At 40.4% G+C, this 17,633-nt stretch overlaps 1 protein-coding gene across 3 annotated transcripts in view; it reads right to left on the bottom strand.

Annotated features, from left to right (window-relative positions):
- The window catches only part of PTPRT (protein tyrosine phosphatase receptor type T), a 458,488-nt gene that overhangs the window by 207,764 nt on the left and 233,091 nt on the right, over window positions 1-17,633 (bottom strand). For all 3 annotated transcript variants that reach the window (XM_075166323.1, XM_075166325.1, XM_075166326.1), the window contains one exon: window positions 15,481-15,774. In XM_075166323.1, the coding sequence (XP_075022424.1) occupies window positions 15,481-15,774 (294 nt within the window). The remainder of the gene's footprint in view (window positions 1-15,480; window positions 15,775-17,633) is intronic.

Genomic DNA, 17,633 nt, shown 5'->3' with positions numbered 1-17,633 from the left:
CTGCTGTATCCACAGTGAACAGCATACCAGACATCCACTGGTCCTCCCCTCTAAATCGAACACTGCATATTATTAATACCATAATAGCTTTGTATTAAAAAAAAAACCACCCCAAAAAAACCTCAAAAACTACCATACACAAAAAACCTGGTACAATGCAATGTGATGGCTGCCAAGAAGCTGTGCTGTTCTGAAACTTCATGACAAACCTCCCCTTATAAATGTCTCTCTAGTATGGTACATCTTGACACCCATATGTTGTCTCAGCGATGTAGGACATGTAAAGCTTTGCAGATCACACTGACTGGCACAGCTCCTGAGGCTCCCACGCTTCTCTTCAAGCAGACAACATACTACACAGAACAAGGCTCCCTAGATAGTCTAGGGTAGTATTTTAATGTACGCAAAGCTAAAATTATTGCAAGCTATATAATTTGGCGGGTACCTTTGTAAGAAACTCGGAAAGCTCAAATGAATTGTTTGAGCTAGTTGTGACCAGCAGAGGCCACAGTGCCACATATTTCCAGCGGCAGCAAAGATGTCCCTGGTGCTCTATGGGGCTCTCTCAACAGGCACCAGATCTTCTGCCATCTCCCCTCCAGTACAGCAAAAAGAGTAAGTATAGGTAGTGAGGGAATCTGCTTTCTCAGCAGCCTTTTGAGGCTGGAGAACAGCGCTTCCAGTCAGGTTCTCAGCCAAGCACAAAGCTCTGGCTCCACATCCCACCATCTGTTGACTCTCTGGGGGCTGGACAGGAACGGAAATGGGGAGCAGATCCAATAAAGTTGTTTTAGCAACCTGCCCCCTACCTTACTCGCCTTATTCACAGAACTAGACATGCACCCACCACGCAACTAAAATGAACTCCCATTTTCCTCTGCCAGGTCATCACAGGGAAAGCTGTGGGTTTTGCCACTACAGAAAGGTTTTCCATCCTGAGGTGGAGTGATGTAGCAGAGAGGAGGAACACAGACGGCAGCCTGGAAGCAGGGGGTCAATGCCTGCAGTTTTGCATGGAGAATGAATGAGCAATTTGTGACTGTCACATACTCATGAAAGGAAGGTTTAAAAACAAACAAAAACCAGACCAAATTTAGCAAGGGTCTACTATGTATGGAGTGGGGAAAGAGATAGTTGGTTTCTGACTCAGGATTTTTGAGCTCTTTGGACCAACAGTACTGTAACACTCATAAATACCATAAACGCAAAGCAGAAAGGATTTTTAAGGATAGACCTGTCAACACAATCTGGGAATTGCTCAGCTTTGCTGCCCAGAGTATGACCACGTTACTGTTATCTGTGTGCTCTAAATACACAAGGTAACCTGCAGTGGTGTGAAGGGTGCCCAGAGCACCTCACGCTGTCCTCGTGCTCTCAGGAGGGAACAGATGGAGTGCTGCAGGCTACCATTTGCTATTTCAGCTTGATTCCTTTAAGGAAGACAAATTTAAAGAAAATGCTGAAGGTGATATACCAGCAGTATCCTGGTCCTTAACCCAGGGGACAACCTAAGGCAGGATTTGTTCATAAAATCTTAAAGGTATTTGTGTTTAAAAGCATTCCTATCTGTCAACACATTCAAGTACATGATCAGAGGCAATACCATTTCATGATTCCTGTGCAAATCTCATGCACAGTGTGGCAGGTTTTGTCCTCCTGTGGTAAATACAGGAGATTTCTGCATGATGTTTATGAAGTCTGTAACTCAGGCAGCAATTTAATCTTGTCCTGCTTTTTTCCCCTAACCTCTAGAGGATAACCTGTTTTTAGAGTTATTTACCCGTAATGGGAAATACGTGGTCAGCAGACAAACGCATATGTCTAGGTAGGCATGTCTGGGTTAAGAGAGTAACTGTTAAGATTTGCTGACAACTGAAAAGGTCTAAGCAATCCAACTGAAAGTGGTCAAACGGATAAAACTGATTGTGCCAAGTGGGATGGTTAGCAGAGGACAGGTGCTACAGCGAGAGAAATACATCACCGAGTGCGGAAAAGCTGTTTTACAGGGACCGAAGGTTATAGATTTTAGTCATGGAGGAGGAAACTTGGACCCTGATTTCAGAACTCACAGACGGAGGGAGAAAACATCACTTGAAGGGAAGAGCTGAGTTAGCTGAAACAGCCTCACATGCAAAACCTGTTTAAGAATGAGGCAGCAACTGGGGAGCCAAAAAATGTATATGGATGTCTAAGTCTTTGTGCTCTTCATAGCAGCAGTCAGATGTCATTTAATTCAGATTTAATTTATAAAACCCTGTCATATGCATTTTGAATGATGGGCCATTCCCAACACAAAAGCTATAAACCCAGAGTTCCCCCAGCTGAGCACCCTGAGAAATCATACATTTCAAATACCAGACTGGCGAGGGCAGGGGGGCAATTAGCATCAGGTCCTGGGGCAGTTGGGCCACAATCCTATTTCTGTGCCGCAGTAAGACAGAACAGCTGCCTCATGGCTGCTAAACCCCGCTCCCCTGGATCGGGGGAAGAGCAAGGCTGTTTCTTTGGTTTGAAAAACTAATACACAATTCTAGATCTCAGATGCAACTGCAGAAACCTCTGGTGCCTCCTCCCCAACAGGTTGTATAGCATCATAGTGCTCTGACATTATTCTTCCTAATACTCATACAAGAAAAAATTATAATATTTCTGTAAGATGAACAGCATAGCGCCTCATAATTCCTTCTATTTCACTAATTTAAACTGTGATTTCATAAGTACTTCTGTAGAGACTAATACTGCCAGATCTAAAATTAGGTAATCATGGACACACCGCAGCAATCATGAAGAAACGCTGAATTACTTGCAAGGTCCTTTTTCATACTACAAATGAGGGAAGTGAATTTGAAAAAAGCAAAACTCACTACCCGTTCCTTAAAATATTGTTGTTTCTGAAGCCCAAGTACTCTGGAGGATACTTAAATGAAGACCTGTCCCATTCCCACCAACCTCACCCAGTACTGACCTCATGGCAAAGGACTTTCGAGCAGAAAATTCTACCTTTTGCACATATGCAAATGTCCAGCATGACCGTGCAGATAGCAGTTAAGTAGCCTTCAGTTATTTTTGCTAGACAAACAGTACATTTTACAAAACATATGCAGATTTTAATATTAATTCATTATACTGTCATCTGTGTCATCTAAAATTGAGATTCAGGTATATTAGGAGTTTCTACAACTCCTCTTACTTCCCCTTAACTCCTATCATTTTGGAAAAGTATGGCATGTTGTTGGTGGTGTTAACGTTCTAATTTCAGCTTCTAAATGGAACAAATGCTAGAATACAGCTGTGGATGATGAACGCTTAGGCACCTAGCATGAAAAATAGAAGATAAGCTTGTGCCCCATCATAAAAATAAAAAAGGATCTACTGTGCCAGGCGCCCTATAGATTCTTCGCGGCAGACACTCTACCCTAACAAGCTGAATAAATAAGACAAAGGGTGAATGGTTCATTGCTGTGTGTTGCAAATGAGAGGAGGTGGTCAAAGGATCTGATTGCTACTGGAACATTATGGTTTAAGAACTAACATATGAGCAAAAGTTCCTTCATTTTTAATCATTGTTGTTACAAGAAATGCACAAAGTTAAGGTGTTGAAGTGCAAATATTTTAGCACAAATTGCTCTAACCAGAAAAAAAAAATCTCTTTTCCTGAACAAAGAAACTCAATAGCACTGAAGCAATGCAGAACAGAAAACATACACCCCAGCAAACAGTATGTTGTTTGAAAAGAATTCTTAAAGTATTTTGCAATACTTAAAGTATTTTGCAATAGAGTAAAAATATCCCACCACTCCTTTCTTTTCAGGTTCTTACATCGTACTTTGAACGTTACCTTTGCTTAACACATCTGCATCACAGGCGATGCTCTGCCTTCCCCTCTATCTGTAAACAGCACTTACTTTTAAAACATGTCGGCGTTTTACTGCCAAGGGACACCCCTGTGACAGAGAAAAGGCAGGAATAACAAGCTGATAATGATTATGCCTTCAGCACACAGGTACGTTTCTACAGCCTAAAGAGTACTTTAACAAGGTAATATTACTTTTAGCACAGGCCACCGTGATCAGGTTTGGAGATTATTTCTTGATACAAGCAAGAGCATCTTTTACATCGAGACATACGCAGAGACAAATAAGGATAGACGAACTATCGCTCATACTAATGAGCCAAGTCCGATCCCCGGGGAGCACCGACACTAACCTGTGAGCCTCGGTCCAACTGCACTGCCAGCAGCATGAGAGGCTTGGGAGATTCAGTACAAAGTCCTGATCGGTTGCAGCATAATGTACCGATATTATATGAAGCACCTGTTTGCACAGAGTGTGATTCCAACTCTTTTACACTGAGATATTTGCTTCTGTGTGAAAATAAGTAAATATTTGCTCTGCTGTGCCAGCTGGATCAGGGGAAAGCTATAAATTGCTGAAGCCTTTCACAGACAGTAGGAGAAGGCTGGCAGAAGGTGCGTACCTGGAGTTCGCATGCACAACACTAACTGGAAGCAACGACTATTGAAAACAGCTTCAGAACATAAATGGGAACACCAGCAGTAGATACAAAACTCATTTTTACTCCGTAGATTTTGTCAGGCATTGCAAAGTTCATCTTTCATCTCTGTGGTTCCTGATTTCTTTAGAAAAGTAGGACAGAGACCAGAATCAAGAAAACTGAGTTTTCACAAAGGAAAGGGAAGTCTTAAAACCGAAACTAATAGGAGTGCCTTGTCGAGTGATTTAGAAGAAAAAAGACCATAATATATGTGACGAGGGGTGGGAATCCGTGTTTACAAGAAACTTAACACTTATCACCCAAAACCCCTTCCTATCACCACAGAGGAAATTATAGGATGCAACATAGTGATTTCTATACGTTATAGAATGTAACATGCAACACTTCACACCGGTATTTTCATCTATTGCATGTATCGGACAACAACTCGAAGACATTTGGGCTCTCTTACAGCAGCAAGGGTATCTGCTTTGTCTGAATTGGCATACCACAGTTCTAATTCTGTATGAAAGAAAAAAATCATCGCAGTTGTACACTTGCTTTCAGGTACAGTTTCTTTAGTGACAACGGGATTCTTTCTGCCCAGGAAAAAGAATCATGTGGATCTTTTTGCAGAGGAATGTTATTATGAATGTGAAAATAAACATTATAGCAAAGTGACCTATAGAATAGCAGATGGAAAGATTTATGCCTATACTAGGTTAAGAAATAATCCGAGCAGAATAAAACCAACTGGGAAGAACTGGTTTTATACATATACATTCAGTAGTTCATACATAAAGTTGCCTTTGGTGTAGTATTTCTTCTCTTAAATTTGGCATCCCACTCCTCTGCCCCACTCCCTCCTCTGTTAAAAAAAGACAACTTAATGCCAACAGTTTATCTTCCTATTAAAAACATTACTAAAATAAATTTTCACTTGAAGGCTTTATCTTCAAAGTGGCAGACTTCCTTGATATACAATCTAATCTTTCAAGCTCACCGAAGACTTTCATCAAACTTCATTAATTGACAAATCAACTTCTGGAAGTCTGGATCTATTTGCAAGACCTACTTCCCTCCTGCTTCTTTTTCATTCTCTAGTAAATGCTAGAAAACCTTTCAAAGTGCCATAGGGAGGAACTTGCGATGTTAAGGCTTTCAGATTTTGTTATCTTGTGAGTAGTGGTCTCACTTTAAACCCCCTTCAAATGGTCTCTGCACCAAGATTTTAGTTTAATAATTTGAAGGATTATTGCCAGCTAAAATGAGGATGTGCGGATCTTGAGTGAAATACATTGTAATACCAAGTGGCAGTCTGATTTTCATGCTCAGGCCTATATGCCTCTCCAGCAATATTTTAGTACTTTGATATGGTCACAGCTATGGTCTACTTGAATACTATTTCTAAAGTCATAAAATATTCCACTGCTTCATATTTTTTAAAAGCCCAGCTTAAAAAAAAAATGAAAAAGAAAAAGCTTTTAAGTTTTTTTAGCTTATAAAACTAAAGCAAAAGTAAGTTAAAAGGAGTTGAAAGCATCTCCTTTTTTTTTCTCCTCACTGCACTCAGTGGAATAACAAATCATTAAAATGGTGGCTAAGTTTATAACCCCCACCCAGTCCCTGGCCACAGCAATCATCTGGACTACACTCCAATGCCTGGGGAGATTGGGGGTCTTTGCTTCTCCACCTGTGTAATGTGAATTGAGATACAAAGGGGAATGAGATCTCTGGTTCACTCTTGGTTTTGTCACGTTCAGATACTGTAACATAATGGGCCACAGAAATGCCCATGGACAGAATAGGTGGTTAAAAAAAAACAAAATAAAATTCCATTTTCAAGCTCAACCAGTATGAAACGCAACGTACTTGTGCAGACAGACATACACACCATTACAAAAAAGGTTTTGTACTCTCATACTCCACCTGCTGGTTCTGCAACCGTATTTGAGACATCAACATGCTTTTTTTTTTTTTCTCCTTTCAAGCTGTGCAACACCCCTGCTCGTCTGGGTAAATTGGCAAGCGTTAAACAAGAAGTCATGTTCATCTCAATATTTCAGAGTCCACTGGAGAAAAATAAAAGGGTAAAATATTTATGATAAAATGTAAAACAACTAAACATGTAAGGAACAAAACTGTTCCTAAATGCCTTACAAATATCTCAGGGTTAAAAGCATTAACATGAGGTTAAAAATGTAGTGTGCTCTTCCATTTGGCCCCTGCCTTGCTTTTGTATTATATGTTAGAGCTTCCAAGAAAGCCAATTAACATGCATTTTATTCTTTGAAATGTTTGAAATTGGGCACTTTCAGTGTATAAACTCTAAAACGCCTCTTATTATTTGAGTGCTTTTTAATGCAGACTTCTGTACGTTAAAAATACACTTAAAAATGAAAGGCATTTATGTTTCAGCTGCCTTTGGAAAGGCAAAAAGAGAAACATAAGCAGGAAGCAGCGAGCAGTGTTTGTCCCAGGACAAAGATAGGATCATGACTATGCAAATCCATAGAGCTTAATAAATGCTTTGCAAGACTGGATCTGTCATTTCACTCCCAGGATGAGTTATGGTATGTATCACACAGGGAAGGAAAACAGACACCTCCCTTCGGTCACTCCTCAGTGGAAGTTCAATGCTTAACACATGCACTGCAAGAATACGCACGGAGCATTATCCTTTCCAGTTTCCTCCCACTAACTGGGCTTTTCACACTCGTATAAAGCGACATCTGGAAACGATCATCTCATCGCACCCTCAAACAACTAAAAGAAACAGTAATAATATGGTAATAAGGGATGAAATTTTATGAAAGATGTCACTTAACTGAAGACTAAAAGACACCATGCAATTTAAATAAATTGCTTTTAGCAGGGGACTGAGTGACAATCAAGAAAAAATGCCTGGCCCATTTTTGCAAACTGTGGGCCAGATTTTCAACGGGTGTAAAATGCTGACTTTGGTAAAGCAGTGCCAGTTTTGCACAAGCTAAGGATATAGTCCTATGAAGTCACATTTTTAGCTCCACACTGGAGACACCCTTAAATCGAGGATGCTGAAATGAAGCTGCATAAGCAAAGAGGAAAGAAGCTATTAACACATCAAATATCTGCTTATTTTGCTTCCCTCCCTCCACGGTTTCTTTAAGTGAGCTGAAAAAGAGGAATCGCACAATTCTCTAAATGCATACAAGAAAATTCAAACAACATTGTGTGCTACACAAAGATGAGAACTCAGTTCCCTGATTAACCCGAGGTGGCTTGGTAACACAGAAGTTGACATGATTTTGGTTTAGGTTCTCTGTACACCACTTGTGTGCAGGCTCCAGTCTGGAAGATCTGAAACCATTAACATGGACTTGACTCTCCTGTCAGTGACCTTCTTGTACATAGCCCTCATGTGTGCCCAGCCTACTTCAAGTAGAAATACAGCCTGGAAAAACTGCAACAAGAGAAAAATCAAACTGGTTTGTATTCACTTAAAATTTCACTCAAAATTTTATTCAAACCCACTTTCACTCAGAAAAGTACTGTGCACACCCCAGATGTTCAGCTGCCTCAAATCTCAGTGCCACTAAGTCAACCGGTGCTCAGGATTTCTTTGAGTTCAACAAAACAGAGTGGGGTTTTTTGTCGTTGTTGTTTTGGGCTTTTTCATTTTGTTTTCTCCTCTCTCTCTCTATTTTTATGACTTCAGATTAGGAATACTCTGGCTATTTGGGATGAAACCTGGACAGACCTCAGGAGTCAAGAAATATAGAACAGAACAGTGTCCTAAATTCAGCTGGCATGAAAATAAGTGCTAGGCAGGTTCACTTCTTTTGTAAGAAGTCATGAGGTCCCATCATTCACGAGAACTATTCTTTGTGGCATGAAAGCCTTTATGAAAGTTGTGATCTCACCGACCAGACTGCCCACTCAGAATATAATGCTACATTCAAACCACATTATAGAAAGCCATTAAATTAAACAGCAACGCCACCAAGCAGAAACAGTGTGATGTGGAAATGAATAACTAGACTTCATTGTAATAAATAAAAATAAAAAACATTTCTGGATAACAAACTGCCTTTGCAGATAAAAAAATAAATCCCTAGAATTTAAATGCATCACGAGCAAAATCCCTCTGGAAAAAAAAATCCAGACCAAAGCACTATTATGGCTGCCTTTATATTCATAACTGTATTTATGCAGACTAAGATAAGGGCAATCAATCCACATGCCTCAGTACAAAAAGCTGATCTTCTGCAGAGATCAGAATAAAGAAAATTCCTCACCATATGTACCATGGTTAAAGGCAATAGGGCACATGCTTTGCTAGACTCAGGAATTTTCAGGCATTGGTCACTGCTAGAAACAAATATTAGATTTATGGCACACTGCTGTGCTCCAGCAGTAAATCCCAGCCTCTCCTCTGTACATTGCTGCTTTCCAACACACTGAATTTAGTGCCTGAACTTCAGATGGACTATGGCCTCACGCCAAACCAAGTATCTTGTCAGCTCCAACAATGTGGCTTTTCAGGAGTCCTGTATTCCGTCAGTCACCCAAAGTGCACCAAAACACTCTGCTTCCCCTTTCACCATTTAACTACCTCCCTCTCTCTTCCCAAATTCCTTCTGTTCCATATAGGTCATCACTGCTGTTATATCCCAGACAACATAGCTCCTTTTTTTCAATTCTTCCCCAGTAACTAATTCATAGATCTAATCTATCCTATGTTCTTTGAAAGGCATCTTTCCAGTTTGGACACGTTTCTACAGCCAATACATCCATAACTTGATATTGATAGCTCTTCAAAGAGACATCTTTTGCCTGGAACACCTCTATACATGCAACCAACTGCACCTCTGCAACTTGAAGAGAAACTTTGCTTCCTACAGAGCTCTGTAGTTTCAATTGAAGCATTGTCTATATCGTCCAAGAGGTCTGAAGGTACACATCATGGGCTAAACAGAAGTTGAGACTTGACAAATAGAGACAAGAAAAGCATACCACTCTGACGTGCTCATAGCCACAAAATGCCAATCATCAAGAAATGCTTCACCTTTTCTTTCAGCTGTTATTTAAAGCGTAGGTGCTGCCTTTCTACTCCCTCAAAAATTAAGTGAAGAGGGGGAAAGAATAAAGCAGAAATCGAGATACATTTATTATCTATTTAATCAATTTGGCAAGAAAAATCATCATCTTACATGCAAAGGGACTTAAGGTGTTAGGATGCGATACAGATGAAGCCCCTACCTTTCAACAACGCTACCAGGCTGTTTCCAAGCACAAACTGGGGATCAAGGATCAAAAAGGAGTAGTATCGTATTTTTATAACTCTACTCTTATCTCTCTAGCTGACATGCCAAAGGCTATTGAGGTGGAATGAAAACAGAGTTTCAGTCATCAAGCTAAGCGGACAAAGTCACTAAAATGGGTACCAGTCCCACAGGCTTTGCGGGATCCATGTACCAAAACTCAGACACAAGATCATGCCATTCTCAACAGCTCACCTGCAGCTCTCCACGGCTCTTGGGAATAGGCGCTATCAAGAGAAGAACAAGTGCATTTCACTGTGCTACACAAGCCTTTGTTTCAGGGAATTTAGCAAGAGAGCAAAACCAAACACAAGCGGAACATGCGCTGCAGTCTTGTCTTATCATAGCTGAGAAAAGAAAGTCCCTCACAGCATTTACCAACACAGAAAACAAGAAATCCAGGTAAGGTTTTCCTTCACTGCTAATATTCTACAGGGAGTGTTTTTCAAAAGTAGGCAGTCCTGCTAAATAAGCATCTATTTTCCCAGTTGTCTACCTTTAAAGTTATAGAAGACAGTGGAGCTAAGAGTTAAAATTTAACTATTATTAACAGGGAAATGAATGTATGTTTCAGGACAAGGCTTAGAGTAACTCCAAGTTAAATTAGTCTGTGAAACAGTGATTCTAATAATACCTACACGTCAGTTGTAGAGAATTCTCCTTCAAATCATTTGATATCCCATTTGTGTAGTGCTTTGACTCATAGACCAGACTTTTTTCCAGGATTTTTTTTTTTTTGTAAGCTTGAAAAAAAATAAAGGCAGCAGTATATAGCAACCCTGAATCTTATTTTTCAACATTAACATGTGAATGTTTCCTATTTAATGGGAGCTATCACCTTAAAATTAAATCAGAAATATTTTTGAACCTGTTGTAACTACTCATACTAACTCAGCACACAACAAAGCAACCGTCTGGTTGTTCGATTTATGCATTTCGTAACAGTATACAACTACCTCCTTTTTCTAACATTTGTAACAGGCAAAACCATTTCTATAAAATAGGAAAATGTAGTCTTAAAACCACAAAAAAATGGCAAAGCTGCTTACTACTTCTAAACTACGCAAGGTTTCATGGCAAGTACCTTCTAATAATAACTAAAGGAAAAGATTTTCCAACTACTTTGCAATACTGTATCAAACTCTGAATGTACAGATTATTTGTATTTATGTCAGCTACTTTATCCTGACTATTTTTAAAAGGAGTATTGAATTCAGCCACATCGTTCAAGACTAACTTTATTTCCCTAGGCCAAGAACAAAATTGAGTATTGATCTTGACAACCACTCCTTTCTCCAGGAGCTGGATCACACCCTCCTGCTGAATAACCCAGTCTCTAGCAGCTTATCTGAAGCGAGAGGTTGCACGTGATCTGTGCGTTTCCTCATATGAGGACAAACCTCCTATTATCATAAGCTCATTCTATGAAGAATCATTACCACACCTTTTCTTGGGGGGGGGAGATTACGAGGTTTCTCAGAACTTTTTCTCCCCCGCCCCATTCCTTACCAAGCAACGCTCCTGTCAGACTGGAAAGCTTCCTGCTTCCATGCCTCACCGTCACAGAACTCTCCTCTTCTTACGAGTTACCTGTTGTCATCACCCAAAAAGGCAGAGAAGCTAATGTTCAAGATCACTTTTTCAGATAGTATTTTAACCAGGTCTAAATATTATTTTTAAAGAAAGCCTTATCTCTGTCCCTTTATTAATATTCATTTAAATGTTACTCTTTGGCCTTACTTTTCATGCAAGTTCATCCTACTAGAAGGCAAATACTTTTCAGATGAGTTTTTCCCCGCGACACACACACAATGATGACCTCTTTTGCAAGGTCTTCCCTTCTCTTTCCCATCCACCAGAGGAAAAAGGGACATTTCCCCTATTCTCCCTTTCTGTGGCAACTGGAGAAAGAAAAAAAAACCAGGGGAATAGAAAATAAGCACAGAGAAGAAAACAAGCCCCAAGCTTCCCAAATCACAGCTTTTCAAAGCATACTCTTGAATGAAGCCCATGCAACAAGGATTTCAAAGAGCTCTGCTTAACTACTGAGGATGTCTTAAAAAAAACCACACTCAGAAGACCAGTGGTGAACTACTAGGCACTACTGGGAACTGTGTTCAAATATACTATTCTGATCCTTTTATCTTCCCCAATCTATTATTTTGGGGGTAAAAACTAGTATTTTATGTCTTCCTTTCCTTTAACCACCCCTCAACCCTGTGTCTGGTCTTAACCTTAAGCAGTCTTTCTCTTTTCCCCATTCCCTGCTGAGCAACTCTTCCCTCTGACTGACAGTTTAGAGTTTTATGCCTCAAGGTCATCTAATCTTCTCCTGCCCTGAGTCACAACCTATCACGTCACAACCTATCACAGTCTATGGAAAAAAAAAAAAAAAACCAAACACAAAACCCACAACAACGACGACAAATCATTCATTTACAAAGGCAGGTTTGCCATATTTTCTGGCAGTTGGCTTTTCCTGGAAGAAGGGAAGCTGGGACTTATTTTTCAGTATCATTTCTAAACATCAAATATAAATGAAGTCTTGTAATGCTGTCCCGTAAAAAAACCAAAAGCACCACCAGTGTGATAATGGATGCCTGGGCACATACTGTTTATAGAAATTTAGATAAGATATTATCCAGTTTAATAAAACTTCTTTGTGCTCATTTAGAGCAAGACCTTTCATAATTAGTTTTTATGGGGTTTATATAATGAAAACCTTTTTAAAGTCCATGTAAACAACTTCCATTCACTCTGATCAAATATCTGAAAATCACGAATGATCTTGATAAGAGTTGTGTCATGGTGTAATGACTTTCTAAGCTCATGCTGAGCCATTCTGGCCATGCTTTTGCTCAGTCTGACAGTCAAGAAACTCACAGCAGACAACTGTAACTCTGTAAATGAGCTTCTGTCGCTTGATTTGAAGTGGAAGAAAAGCATGGTCCTTCCAAATCCTGTTCTAATTTAGAGATGAAAATAAAAAATAAGAATCTCATCGCAAGGTGTGTCTAAACTGAAGGCTATACCAGCAGTTACTCAGAGTCCCTAGCACACAAGTATACAATGTCTATATGAAAAGACACTAAGGAGATTATTTAGTAAAAGGGACATTGGCTTCTCACTGTTGGAAGGTTGCAGACACCTTCTGTTTATAGTTACACTGATTTTTTGCAATTTAAGTAAGTATATACTTCTTCTCCGGTATGGGTGCTATTCTCTACTATTACTTCTGCAGTCAATTTTGTCATCTTTACTAGAGGGGCTAATAAACACAGTACCAACACTAAACAGCCCACTAAACCAGGACTACTCCAGTCATCTACTGATTGCATACAAATACGTAGGAGTTTGGTACCCTTCTCTTGCTAAGAAAAAGTAATGACAAAGAAAAGAACCAAAAAATTCACTTTGAAAAAAGCAGCATCACTCATCCCTCAACTATTTAAAAAACCCCCTCAATTTTCATTGATGTCATTCATTGGTACTCTAAGAAAAATCAAGAAAGTAGTGCTGTTTTCTAGGTTCAGCACATTTTTGAAAATCTTTACCGGGGAAGTTTTGTGTAATTATCCTCAAAATAGGGTATTTTGAAGGAGTTCCATGACATGTGGAAATTGGAATAATGAGTTGCATTTTCTTGTCTATCATTTCAGTTAGCATTTTTGGAAGTTGTACATCTTTAGACATTGGGTAAGTCTCTCCCTTCCTTCAAGTCCATGCTTAGATCAAGATCGTTACAATTTCTCCCACCCAATGCCCTAAACAAAACATAAATGCCATCACCATCAATCTCAACAAGCTCTGTATGACAACTAACATTAATAGAATGACCTTCTCCAGTTAGATTTTCATTAGTAAATTAGGACGGAAAATAGTGAGTGGCACCGCTTAGCCAATTTGAACAAATTATGTACGTCATCCTTCATGATGTCAGTCGATACCTATGCTGAGTAAGGAAACTCAGCAATTTGGGATCCAGTACAAGACATCATTAAGCACAAAGCCAACATCCTTTTTTTTTTTTTTTTTTACCCCTGAATTAAACTAAAGCAAGTATTCTTTACAGGTAATACAGAAAAGTTTGCAAGTTTGGCTGCTACAGAGTGTGTGCCTGCAAAGTCACAATGCAGGAACTACAGACCAAATTCAGCATGTCGTATTTCCATGTGCAAACGCATAGTCCCAGGCCAGGCCTGCAGTTATTTCTGTTGAAGGTTAGAGAATTTGACCACGCTACTGAAGGAGGAGACAGCCCAAAAGATGAGTAGCAGAGCATGTGCCAATTTCCCAAACAGGCCAGGACATCATCCATGTCACTTGATGCTTTCCACCTAGCTGCAGAAACATCCATCTTCTACCAATGCACAAGTGCTGAAATCAGCAAACACCTACATGCCAGATTCTCATGCTCAGATTTTTTTTTTTTTCCCCAACCAATTCTTCTCACTAAATATTCACTGCTTTATAACCTGTAGAAAAAAGGAAAGGCAGTAAGGATGTGCCCCCCCGCCCCACATCACACTCAACCTGCCAGGCTTCTTCTCTTGGTAGAGGAGGAGGATGCTGCTGGGGATGCTCATGCTGTGACAGTGGGTGAGGAACGCTAACACTGCACTGCTTAATCCTATCCCAGGATGGCATTTGGCTGTTCTTGATGCATTCTTCACGCTTCAGACTTGCTATTTGGTCAGAAAGAGCAACTGGAACCACAATGCTTTTGCGTAAGCTCTCCGCTACTGAAATCCACTTGCTGTAAACCACTAATTTGTGGGGAGAGATGGAGGGTTGTACAAAAAGGAGAGCGGCCTTTTAGTCTCTGCCCTTTGTTCACACCACAGAAAGGACCTTGCAAAAATGACAAAAATGCAAACCTTGAGAAGACAGTTCTGTGGTAGAAAAAAACTGCCAGGTAGAAAACTGCTTTATTCATCCCCTTGCAAGGCACGGAGATTGATTTGCCTTAACGGCTAATGATTAACATATGAAAACAGGATGAATAGCCAATATATCTGAAACATGAGGAACATGATCCTTTAGTTTTTCCTGGAAAGGCCAATATGGCTTCGAAAGAAGATAGACGTTTTCTGTCCCTGGATCAAAATTGATCTGTTCCAATATGAAAGACAAAGGGAAGATACCGCACAGTGTTCGAACAGGTTTCATTATCAGAAGTGAGGGGAAGAATAAGTTCCATCAAATGGAATACAAAAATGTATCTTAAAAACTAAATGCTTACTGCTTCTCCACACTGCACTCATAAATTGATAGCACTGTCAATTTGTTAATAACCAATGCTGAACCATTACCCAAGAACAACAAATATATTGTTTTGCACTTACACGGTGAAAATTTTATAATAGACTAGTCTTAAGAACGATTTGCCTACTGGAGAATTGGTTGGGAAACTCTCATCTGCTTTCCCATTTCAACAGAAAGCAGCCATACACTGTAGCAGAAAGTTTGGCAAACACATTACATGCATAAAAACAACAGTTTCTTAAACACTTGTCTACGGAATAAAAAGTAAAATATTCCACGATATACCAAAATTCATAATGTCAATTCAGATCGCTGACGAAGCACACCTACAATAAGGATGTGCGGAGCACCGTTCGTTAATGTGTTAGTAAGCGAACCAGAATATCTGTGCTGTATTGTAAAGCAGTAGAAACCCTACCTGCACATTTTGTTCTTGTTGTGAGTGGTGGTCCAGGGGGCCCCGTGCCTCCTTCTCCAGGGCGAGTGAGCAGCACTCTGATCTCATACTCCACATCAGGATCCAAATGCCACAGTTTGTAATTAGGAGAGTCTACAATGTGCGTTTCCGCCCAATTCCCAGTGGTCGTCCGATACTCCACCTCCTTCAATATGATGGGCCCATCTCCAATGATGGAGTTGGCGTTGGGTTTGATCCACAGGTACGTGGCTCCGACAGCCAGCAGCTCAGGAGGGGCGATAGGAGTTGGGGGTTCTGTAGACAAAAAGAAATCATGAGAGACCTGAGACAATTTTGTCAAAAGGACCAAATTTCCACTATGTATCTGTATAGCAAGGCTGTCCCAACATCTTTTGTAACACAGGCACAGTTTCTTCTGTCATTTACCAAATCTTCCATACAAATTTAGTCTGTTACTGAAAAGAATTTGGCTTCTTTTATTTGCACTAAAAATTCAGACCCCTTACGCTGGGGGTAGTATTACCAGTTCAGAAACACCTACAAAAATACAGTAACCACAAAGCAACTTCTGTTTAAAATAAAATTCAAAAGTCACTTTTAAAAGATCAGAAGGTTTATACTTATTCCCTTCCTTTCAGCATATGAGCAATAACAGTCAAAATGATATTGGAGGGCGTCGTGGTTTAACCCGAGCCAGCAACTCAGCCCCACACAGCCGCTCGCTCACTCCCCCCTGGTGGGATGGGGGAGAGAATCAGAAGGGTAAAAGTGAAAAAACTCATGGGTTGAGGTTAAGACAGTTTAACAGGTAAAGCAAAAGCCGCGCACGCAAGCAAAGCAAAACAAGGAATTCATTCACTCCTTCCCACCGGCAGGCAGGTGTTCAGCCCTCGCCAGGAAAGCAGGGCTCCATCACGCTAACGGTTACTTGGGAAGACAAACGCCATCACTCCGAACATCCCCCCCTTCCTTCTTCCCCCAGCACTATATGCTGAGCATAACGTCATATGGTATGGAATATCCCTTTGGTCAGTTGGGGTCAGCTGTCCCGGCTGTGTCCTCTCCCAAGTCCTTGTGCACCCCCAGCCTGCTCGCTGGTGGGGTGGGGTGAGGAGCAGAAGAGGCCTTGGCTGTGCGTAAGCCCTGCTCAGTAGGAACGAAACATCCCTGTGTTATCAACACCGTTTCCAGCACAAATCCAAAATACAGCCCCATACCAGCTACTGTGAAGAAAATTAACCCTATCCCAGCCAAAACCAGCACAGAGAGTGAGAGGGGGAAGAAGTCTTAAATAAAGAAGACTGAGTGCACTTAGCATATACCATGTATAATAAGGCTCCAGTACAACAGCCCTTCCTCTGCCCTGTGACGCGATGTGGCAGAATATCACGATCATTGATCATGGTATTATGTAATGCTTAACATGACACAATTAGCAACGAGTGGAAAAACTCAAATCACTTGCTCATTTTGTGATTTTACCAAGCAAAATAAAAATAGAATATATTTTTTAATCAAAGTACTGGCTGTGTGTCTGAGAAAACACTAGCAAATTCAAACACTAGGGATCTTGCCATGGTCAATGATATCAGTAGTTAGGATGCTGCTAGACCTGACTCTAACTGGGGCTCTTGGTAGCTCAGAACTAAGAAAAACTCTAACGTACCAGTGAATCAACACCTCCTGTCATGTTTGATTGCAAAATTTGCTTTACTTCACAAGCAAAGGTACTCAAGCAAAGTCTGCATGAGACTTGAAGAATGCCTAGATGCCTGAAAAGCATCATGAGGAGGCAGGAACCTGACCGTTGAATATCACCTCAGTGATAAAAAGAAAAGCAAGCCAATAAAAGACATCTCAGCAGCACCCTTTGATGAAAGCTACAAAAAAAAACCACAACATCTACAGGGCTCTGGCTGCCTGCCTGATTTTTATTTTTCTTCCCCCTCTGTCAGTGTATAAATAACACTTGCATATTGAAGCCACACAAATAGCATATGCCTTGTTGTTTTGAAAACCTGAGCTGAACTGCGCAAGATTATGAGCAATTTCTTTAATCTCATCTAGCTTTCCCTCTGTCACACTCTAATGTGGTTTGCCCTCAGCCCAGAGGACACAAACTCTATTCTCTTGTGAAAATAAGGTGACGAAAA

The sequence above is a fragment of the Calonectris borealis genome, chromosome 17 (genome assembly GCF_964195595.1).
Source record: "Calonectris borealis chromosome 17, bCalBor7.hap1.2, whole genome shotgun sequence".
NCBI lineage: Eukaryota > Metazoa > Chordata > Aves > Procellariiformes > Procellariidae > Calonectris > Calonectris borealis.
This window is presented reverse-complemented; position numbering and strand designations above follow the sequence as displayed.